General features: G+C 37.5%; 1 protein-coding gene across 2 annotated transcripts; it reads right to left on the reverse strand.

Annotated features, from left to right (window-relative positions):
• Positions 1 to 210: 210 nt before the first annotated feature.
• Positions 211 to 8,659, reverse strand: pycr1b (pyrroline-5-carboxylate reductase 1b). Of its 2 annotated transcripts, none has more exons than XM_051911677.1 (8): positions 8,413 to 8,659; positions 7,917 to 7,999; positions 5,624 to 5,694; positions 5,043 to 5,222; positions 2,993 to 3,214; positions 2,607 to 2,699; positions 1,393 to 1,556; positions 211 to 929 (listed from the first exon to the last, which is right to left on the reverse strand). In XM_051911677.1, exons 2-8 carry the CDS (start codon positions 7,981 to 7,983, stop codon positions 767 to 769), a joined length of 960 nt encoding a protein of 319 aa, XP_051767637.1. In that variant the 5' UTR covers positions 7,984 to 7,999; positions 8,413 to 8,659; the 3' UTR covers positions 211 to 766. The 2 variants fall into 2 exon arrangements, 1 of the variants encoding a protein (XP_051767637.1); XR_007932520.1 differs by lacking the exon at positions 211 to 929 and adding an exon at positions 2,411 to 2,468 and having other exon boundaries at positions 1,408 to 1,556.
• Positions 8,660 to 9,764: the final 1,105 nt, after the last annotated feature.

Below are 9,764 nucleotides of genomic sequence, written 5' to 3' on the forward strand. Positions count from 1 at the left end.
TGTGTTCAGCACCTGAAGGCTGTCATGACGCAGCGAGTTTGTTCTCCTGTTGAGAAACACCTTCAGTTAATTTGCTTAAAGAAACATTAATTATTCATAGTTCCCTCCTGCTCTAATTACAGGTCTGCAACAAACTCAACAATGTTCTCGCTCATCAAGAACGCAGTTCATCAATGAAGCAGACGGAAATAAAACTGCAAGCGTAAGCACTTCTTTTTTAACATTAAGCACCATTTATGTGGTTTTCTGCAATAGAAATACACATAACGGACAGACAGATGTTTCACACATGACAACTGGCTTACAAAACACTTTGGCTGTTTGACATCCATTATTTTCACCAACGTTTTAAAAATAACAAACAAACAAACAAACAAAAAAAAAATTATATACGGGCATCCAGATCTATAATAAATCCCCATGAAGTGTTTGAAAAAGAGGTAACATATTCAAAGAGATCAAGAGAATGAAAAAGAAATTACTTTTAAAGAGCCATTCTGTGACATCACTTCCTGTAACAGTCACTCAAAGAAAAATCAACAGGTCTGAAGGTTCGTGTGCAAATGACAGTAAAGTGACTATTGACATTTTATATATAGTTTCCTTTAAATTTTCAGAGATATGACAAGAAATTACACTCCATAATGACATGTTTCCTGTACTAGTGTAACATCATAATGCACTTCAGTCTGATTGTGTGTGTTTGTATGGACGGACGCCACTGCCATTATCTTGTATTGTCCCGTGAGAGATCAGACCGTCATGTTCAGTTCTTCTTGGCGCCGCTCCGGTTGTTGAACAGGTTCACTCTGCTCTTGGTTCCCACGGACGTGGACGAGACGCCCGGCTGCTGCAGCACTTTATCCAGCGTCGTCTTCTTGATGGCAGCGGGCGAGATCTTCTCCTGATCGGCCAGAGACTGCAGCTCTCTGCCAAGAGGAACACGTTATTAAAGAGGACCTGTTGTCCTTGATTTTGTTTTTTGGCTCTACTAGAACAGGTTTTCCTGCTTGAATGTTGATTATTTTCCTCATTGTTCAGCTCCTCTCTTCTCAGTCTGTCAGTAACGCTCTGTTCAGATTCTGTCTCTATGAAGCCCCTCCTTCTGAAAAGCACAATGTGCTCTGATTGGTCGGCTGGAGCAGTGTATTGTGATTGGTCAATCGCTTCGAGCGTGTTTGGCAAATGTCCCGCCCCTTACCATAACCGCTAGTTTCAACACACTACCACTAAAACAGAATGACCAGTATGAAGTTAACTGAACACTTATTTCACCCAATATTTACTTATCGATCCATCATTGGACACTGCAGACGAACTGGCCTCTTACTAATACAAAGCAGTAATTAAGAGCCGACAGAACGGCAGTACTTAGCAGATGAAAGCTCTTACCGGGTTCGGATGCAGGACGCCTCCACGGCATTGATGAGGAGACTCCGGAAGCCTCCGCTCTCCAGGAAGTGCAGCGCGTGGATTGTAGCGCCACCTGGTGAGCAGACATTGTCCTTCAGTTGCCCCGGGTGCTGCTCCGAGTCCAGAAGCATTTTAGCTGCGCCCTGTAAATAACAACGGCAGAAAAAATTCAGCAGAATACCTGGAATTTGGGGAAAATAAAATGGATTTCATAGGACTCTAAAAATGTAGTTTTTATTCAAATGTAATAATAAATAATTATGATTTCAATTCATTAGACATGCTTTTTATTGCTAGAATATAATTCAACATTTAAACCAGAATCCAGAAAAAAAAAAAAAAAAAAAAGGAAAAATTTTTGGGGGGAATTTGGGAAAAAAATATAACAGATTTCATAGGGCCCTAAAAATGTATTTTTGTTTAAAATTTAATAAAGTGTTGTTAAATTGTAATGCTTTTTGATTAATAATAATTGAACCATTGAAACAGAATTTTGGGGGAAAAAAAACTTTTATTAAAGAAAAAAATTAATAGGGCCCTAAAACTAATGTTTGTTAATTTGGGAAAATGGGAAAAACTGGGAGAGAAATAGGTTTATTTTTGTTAAAATTTAATGAATTATTGTTAAATGGTACTAAAAAAATGTTTAAAAAAAAATTAATGTAACCATTAAGACAGATTTTTTTTGTTTTAATTTAATTAAACAGAATCCAGTACAAAATTGCAAAAAAAAATATTTTATTTTTGTTACAATTTAATAAAGTGTTCTTAAATTGTAATGCTTTTGGATTAATAAAAAAAATAATTTGACCATTAAAACAGAATTTGAAAAAAAAAAGGGAAGGGAAGAAGAAAAAAAATTCTCAGGGCCCTAAAATTAATTTCTGTTAATTTAATAAAATAGAATCCAGAAAAAAAAAAAGAAATATTAAATAAGACACTACCAAATAAAGCATAAATTTACATAATATTTGTGATGCCATCAAGCCAAACTCACTTTTTTTATGTTCGTACATACAAAAACTGTTGTAGCTTCAGCCTCACATTTATCACCACTTGTTTAAAAAAAAAAAAAAAAAAAAAAAAAAAAAAGGTCAAAAGGTCATGTCATCTTGTGTATGCATCTTTAACCACTATTATAGTCACTGTAAATCCAGACTTCATGAGAGCTCGAGTCATGTGACGTGACGTACCAGTAAAGCTTGAGCTCCCAGTCTCACCGCCAGTCTCCGTGGCAACCCCATCTTCACCCCGCCATCAGCCAGAGCGTCCAGAGCCGTAAACGCCTGACAACAAACAAATATACAAGACATCGGTTTTAAAAAACAATGATTTTAACAGAGTTATTCTCATGCTGAGAACAAAGTAAATAATGCAAGATTCATTAACATAAGTCAAAAATACAGTAAAAATTGTGAAATATAGAAAACATCTATTTTACATGTGAATATATTGTAAAATGTAATTTATTCCTGTGATCAAAGCTGAATTTTCAGCATCATTACTCCAGTCTTCAGTGTCACATGATCCTTCAGAAATCAAATGTTTCCCAGTGTTAGTGTGTGAAGGTGAGGCTCACGTAAGCAGGTCCGCTGCCGCTGAGGCCCGTCACGGCGTCGATCAGATCCTCCTCCACCTCCGTACAGAAGCCGACACTCGCCATGAGCTGCTCCAGGAGCTTCCCGTCCTCCACGTCAGCGTGAGTTCCTGTGGCGTAAACCGTCGCCCCCTCGCGTACCACCACCGGCGTGTTGGTCATGCAGCGCATCACTTTAGGAGACGTGCGGTACTGAAGCAGCTTCTGCACACAGAGGAGGATTCATCTGCATCTTATTTACCTGTACATGGAATTATTGCTATTATTGAAAGTGTTTTCATGTTATACACCGATCAGGCATATATGACCACCTTCCTAATATTGTGTTGGTCCCACTTTTGCTGCCGAAACAGCCCTGACCCGTCGAGGCATGAACTCCACTAGACCCCTGAAGGTGTGCTGTCGTATCTGACACCAAGATGTTAGCAGCAGATCCTTTAAGTCCTGTAAGTTGCGAGGTGGAGCCTCCATGGATCGGACTTGTTTGTTCAGCACATCCCACAGATGCTCCATTGGATTGAGATCTGGTGAATTTGGAGGCCAAGTCAACACCTCAAACTCGTTGTTGTGCTCCTCAAACCATTCCTGAACCATTTTTGCTTTGTGGCAGGAGCATTATCCTGCTGAAAGAGGCCACACCGTTTCCATGAAAGGGTGTACATGGTCTGCAACAATGCTTAGGTAGGTGGTTTGTGTCGAAGTAACATCCACATGGATGGCAGGACCCAAGGTTTCCCGGCAGAACATTGCCCAAAGCATCACACTGCCTCCGCCGGCATAGTGCATTCTGGTGCCATGTGTTCCCTAGGTAAGCAACACACCCGGCCATCCACGTGATGTAAAAGAAAACGTGATTCATCAGACCAGGCCACCTTCTTCCATTGCTCCGTGGTCCAGTTCCGATGCTCACGTGTCCACTGTTGGCTCTTTCGGCGGTGGACAGCGGTCAGCATGGGCACCTTGACTGGTCTGCAGCTATGCAGCTCCATACGCAACAAACTGTGATGCACTGTGTATTCTGACACCTTTCTATCAGAACCAGCATTAACTTCTTGAGCAATTTGAGCTACAGTAGCTCGTCTGTTGGATTGGACCACACGGGTCAGCCTTCGCTGAGTCTTGGCCGCCCATGACCCTGTCGCCGGTTCATCACTGTTCCTTCCTTGGAGCACTTTTGATAGATACTGACCACTGCAGACCGGGAACACCCTAAAAGAGCTGCAGTTTTGGAGATGCTCTGACCCAGTCGTCTAGCCATCACAATTCGGCCCTTTTCAAACTCGCTCAAATCCTTACGCTTGCCCATTTCTCCTGCTTCTAACACATCAACTTTGAGGACAAAATGTTCACTTGCTGCCTAATATATCCACCCACTAACAGGTGCCGTGATGAAGAGATGATCAGTGTTATTCACTTCACCTGTCAGTGCTCATAATGTTATGCCTGATCGGTGTGTGTATATAGTATATATATATATATATATATATAGTGTACTTGTTGTTGTGTGAATGAACTACTCCAGAAATCACATGCAAACTGAAGACTTGTGTTCCTACAGAACCGCAGACCATCACTTTACAACCTTGGAGCTCCTTATTGTTCAAACCTTTCTCTATGGAATAATGAACGTGATTTATACTTCCAGAAGCTGCTGTTTTGCTCTACACTCCATGTAAAACAATCACAGAGAAGAAAAGAAGATGAATGTGTAGCGGTCAATATGAAACAACGGATCAAATCATACCATATAATTGATTCCTTTGGGAGCCTCGGCTGAGGAAAAATGTTTGATAAAAGAGAAAAATGCATAACCTGAGGGAGAGACGAGCTTCAGCATAATTAATAGCAAGGAATGTGTTTTCACGAGCCATGACAGGTTAGTACAAAAAGAACAATAATACAGCGTTTCATCTGCCACTTTCTGCTGAATAATTCAGTCAATCATGTTTGTATTAAACCCACAGTGTGTAGAGAAGTTTACTAATACACTGTATTTCATTAATGCTTTTAATAAAGTATTTGTGTGTCTCACCTTCTCGATGGAGCTGATCGTGACTCCAGCGGCACAGGAGACGATGAGGTGACGGTCCTCGATATCCGGACCGATTTCATCCAGAACGAACGGGATGATGTGCGGCTTGACCGCCAAAAACAGAACGTCACTCTTGTTTGTGGCTTCTTTGTTGCTTGTAGTCATACTGACGCCCATTTTCTGTGAAAAGAACATGTTTAAGTCACCATGAAATCAAAATTAAATTAATATTTTTATGGAATATTGCAGTGTTTATTCTAAATGATTTATCGGTGCACTTCATCATTATTGTTTTAAATTCATGTTCCTCGTAATCTTGAATCAGAATAACTTCCTCTTGCAGCATCTCTTCTCTGATGACGAGGGCGGGGCAACCTGTCACTCACACGAGATCCACCAATAGTAAACCACAACCATCCAATCAATTCCCCACAGACAAAATCAAGCCCCGCCCTACATTTGTTCTTGTTTGAGAAGCCGTTTCTCTCGGATATACAGGCACAATAGGAAGAAAACACGAGCGCAACTTCCCTTTCATAACGACTTTAAACTATAAAACATCAGAGTTCAGGTTCACACACCCGTAGACCGGAGACTGTTGGCAGATCTGTGTCAGGTGAACTCGCTGTGATTCTGTTTGCAGCAATTACACCTGAAAAACAGACGGGGATGAAACAGGCATGAGGAGCGAAAACACAAACACAACATGACTTCAGGAGAACATACACTACACTACTGTATATAAATATTAGATGAAAACCTAACCCTAATAAAAATTAGAAATGTTGCTTTTGCAACTAACTGAAATAGTAGTTTAAAGGTGCAGTATGTAGGATTTCTGTCCACTAGAGGCCTATTCAAAACAAAGGCGTAGCTTGATGACGCCAAGTTTGAGCGCGGAATCTTGGGACATGTGGTCTTCACCTCAACGGACGGTGGATTAGAATAGGGATAGGACTCGGGAAGAAATCATGTTCATGGATGCGATTATTAACGTTACTGTAGTATGAAGCAGAGCAGGACCGAGTGTTGCAGGGAGCTGAACGAGGCCGCTGGAGCGATTGCGCAATACACGTCTCACGAGCAGCGGAACTTTTATTATGCCACAGTCGCCGGCGCCGCTTCCGCTTTTCCAGTCATGAGTATGAGGTAACACAGCTCTGTTTATCATATTAGATACATTTGAGTGTGTTGAAAATGATGTTATAACGTTACTCTGTGCGTACGCTCGGCGGCTGCTGTGAGACACTGTTACACACTGCAGTAAGATAGATCGATTTTAGAATATCATATTAAATGCTGGATGGCTTGTGTTGATAAATGGCATGCAATTCATTTTAAAACATATTGTATGATGGACAAAATTCTGTATTACTGTTACTAAAAATAAAGCTTCATCTGATTATGCTACGTTAGCTACTTCACAAAATAGTGTTTTTCTCTGAGGCATGGTAAAGCATGCTACTCGCAAAAAATCAAGAAAATTAGATTTAAACAATGAGACTAAATGTGTTGAGGTATATAACAATAATTAAGTTTTCTGTCTATAAATACATCAAAACAGTTGTTGCCTTGTCTATTAAAACTTGTAATATATTAAAGCGCCTTTGGTGTTTCCATGGTTTCTACAAAATAAGACCGGAAACCGAGGGTAACGCGGGTATGACGCAATTGACAGGCGACTCCTCACATGTCCCGGAGCCTTGGTTAAAATTGCAATTTTCTTACGATTTACAAATAGTTGGAAACATTTGGGATATTGTAAGTACTCAAGTGAACAAAATATATAACACTGGCCTAGTGGTTTTTGGATATTTTACTGCTAAAATATTACATATTACACCTTTAAATTGAAACTCTAAAATTACTAACTAAAACTGAAATAAAATAAATTAAACGTAAATATTAATATAAAAAAACAAACACTAATAAAAATGACTAAATTTCTAAAATTAAAATGAAAACATAAAAATAAAAGTTTATAATTTAAAAAAAAAAAATGGACCACAGAGGGAAAAAAATTAATTTGTATTTGAGGTAAAAAATAAATAAATAAATAACAATTTGAAGACTTCTACAGTAGAACTTACTGGAATCAAGGTTATTATTGTAATCTAAAATGATTAAAAAAATACATTTGTTAAATGAAATAAAATAATATAAATAAAAGATATACTAAATAAAAATGAGAAACATTGCCTTTAAGTTTATGCACTAAAATTACAAACTGGAAATAAATAAAATAAATAAAACTGAAATAATAAAAATAAATTAAACCTAAATATTAATATTAAAAAAAAACATTTCTACAATTAAAATACAAACATAAAAATTATAATAATTATTATTATTAAAGTGTATTATTTAAAAAAAAAAAAAAGAACCACAGGGGAAAAAATTTAATTTGTATTTGAGGTAAAAAAAATAAAAATAAAAGAAGAAGATGATTTCATTATTTGAACAAACTGTTCAAATAATTTCTGTCGTAATTTGAAGACTTCTACATTAGATCTTACTGGAACCAAGGTTATAATTGTTATCTAAAATTATTAAAAAATATATTTGTTAAATTAAATAATATAAATAATAGATGCACTAAACAAAAATGAGAAACACTGCCATTAATTTGATGCACTAAACTTATAAACTGGAAATAAATAGATAAATAACTAAAACTGAAATAATAAAAATAAACTTTAAAAAATAATTTAAAATTAAAATATAAAGACAAAAGCTTGTTATTTTTGGATCTTGACAGATGTGGTCACTATGACCTGGTTGTTGCATGAACTCAGTAAAGTGAACAAATAAAATGATAGAACAATCAGTCGAGAGACTAAAGTTCACTAGTCTGTGTTTGCTAAGGTTTCTTACCCGCCGCTGTGAAGCCCTTGACCAGGGCATGTGCCAGCTGACCCGCTCCAATGAAGCCCACACTCATCCTGATGATTCCTCACCTGCAGAAACACAATCACACACATCAACTCGATTACTCATCTGCCAGACACTTTCATCCAAACAAACATGCATTGCATTCAGAACATATGCTGTTCATGCATTCACTGGAAATCAAAGCTTGAGCTACAACACATTCAGAACCTGAAGAAGCTGGAAGACAATAATAAATTACAAGAAAACACTGTAAAACAACAATTATACAGTCATATTATGCATACATTGCAACATAAACATTTTGCTTAATTGTGCATCAACTACTAGAGTAATATTGTTGTGATACACAATAGAATAAAGTATAAACATGATGTTATTGTGAGTATGATCAGTGCATATGAATAATCATTCCTTATCCTGCAGCCTGATACAATCTCGAAAACATTTCATCATCTCAGAAAAAGGAATATTTTCTCACCTTCGCCGAGATTCACTGAAATGTAGATTCGGTTCGGTGTTCTAAAAAATCGGTACAAAATTTTAATTGGTGTCAACGTGGCTTCATTCCCTCCATGTGCAGAGAGAGACCACGCTCTGACCGACACATGGAGGCACCAATGAGAGACGAGATGCTGTCGCGTCAGACCAATCAGCGCTCTTGGATGAAGTGAGGGCGGGGTTTGTAACAGAGAGGTCTTATTGCATCAGTTCCTGTAGAATAAGCGCTGGATGTGGGTCAGTGGTGTGTGTTTGTTTATATAGACAAGACACGTCACATAACACTGACACATACTGTATGAAAATACACTGTACAAAATATGTTGCATTTTACGTTCGTTTTCTGTGAAACTGTTTTGTCAAAAGCGCTATACAAGTATACGTCAAATGAAGTGAATTCTTAGAACTCACATTATTTATTTCGGCTATAGGCTATCCTAAATTATATATTTTAGAAATAAGGACGTACCTGGGTTACACATTGTAAAAACTTGTTTCAGTGTCATCTGATCAGAGAGTTTTACTAATAGCCTATGTTAAATCCTCTCAGGGTTTCCGCCCTTTTCACAGACTGATGACGCGTTTTAACGGTCAAGTCAAGTCAAGTCACCTTTATTTATATAGCGCTTTTTACAATGTAGATTGTGTCAAAGCAGCTTTACATTGATAACTGGTACATTGTTTGACTGCACAGCAGCTCTTAAAGAATAGTGTCAATGCAGGCAGATCAAAAGCACTGTTGAATATCAAAATGTCAAGTCAAGTGTCCCCAACTAAGCAAGCCAGAGGGTCATCAATATCGTAAATCCTGCAATTTTTTTATATTTTCATTTAAAAAAAATTTATGTACATTTATAACACTATAATTAGTATTATATTACCGTTGCATTAAATTACAAAAAAAAAAAAAAAAAACTGCTGTGAGGGTGTTTCTAATACAGTGGCTATGGGAGTGGCGGTAAAAATGACATCTTTCTCTCCTGACTGCCGTTATTAATCGCTCTATATTTTTTCCCTCTTTTTTTAATTTTTTTTTAATAAAGTTATGAAAACACTATTGTGGAGTTTTTCTTTTGCTATTTGTGGAAATGGAAACAAAAATATATTTAATGATGTCTCTCATGTAGCCCCGCCCCTTTTCAGCGCTGCGCTCGTTGTCTTTTGTCTTCCGGTTTGTATTTCCACAGCGATCGTATTTATGAATGAACTGCTCGTTTTAAAATCTTCCCGGTCTACTGACATTTTTTATGACATCTGCTTCAAACACTACAATGCTCACGATAACTTTCATTAACTCTACAACAAGTAAATCCACTTAACCAGCTAATTATT

The sequence above is a fragment of the Ctenopharyngodon idella genome, chromosome 11, assembly GCF_019924925.1.
Source record: "Ctenopharyngodon idella isolate HZGC_01 chromosome 11, HZGC01, whole genome shotgun sequence".
In the NCBI taxonomy this organism is placed as follows: Eukaryota; Metazoa; Chordata; class Actinopteri; order Cypriniformes; family Xenocyprididae; genus Ctenopharyngodon; species Ctenopharyngodon idella.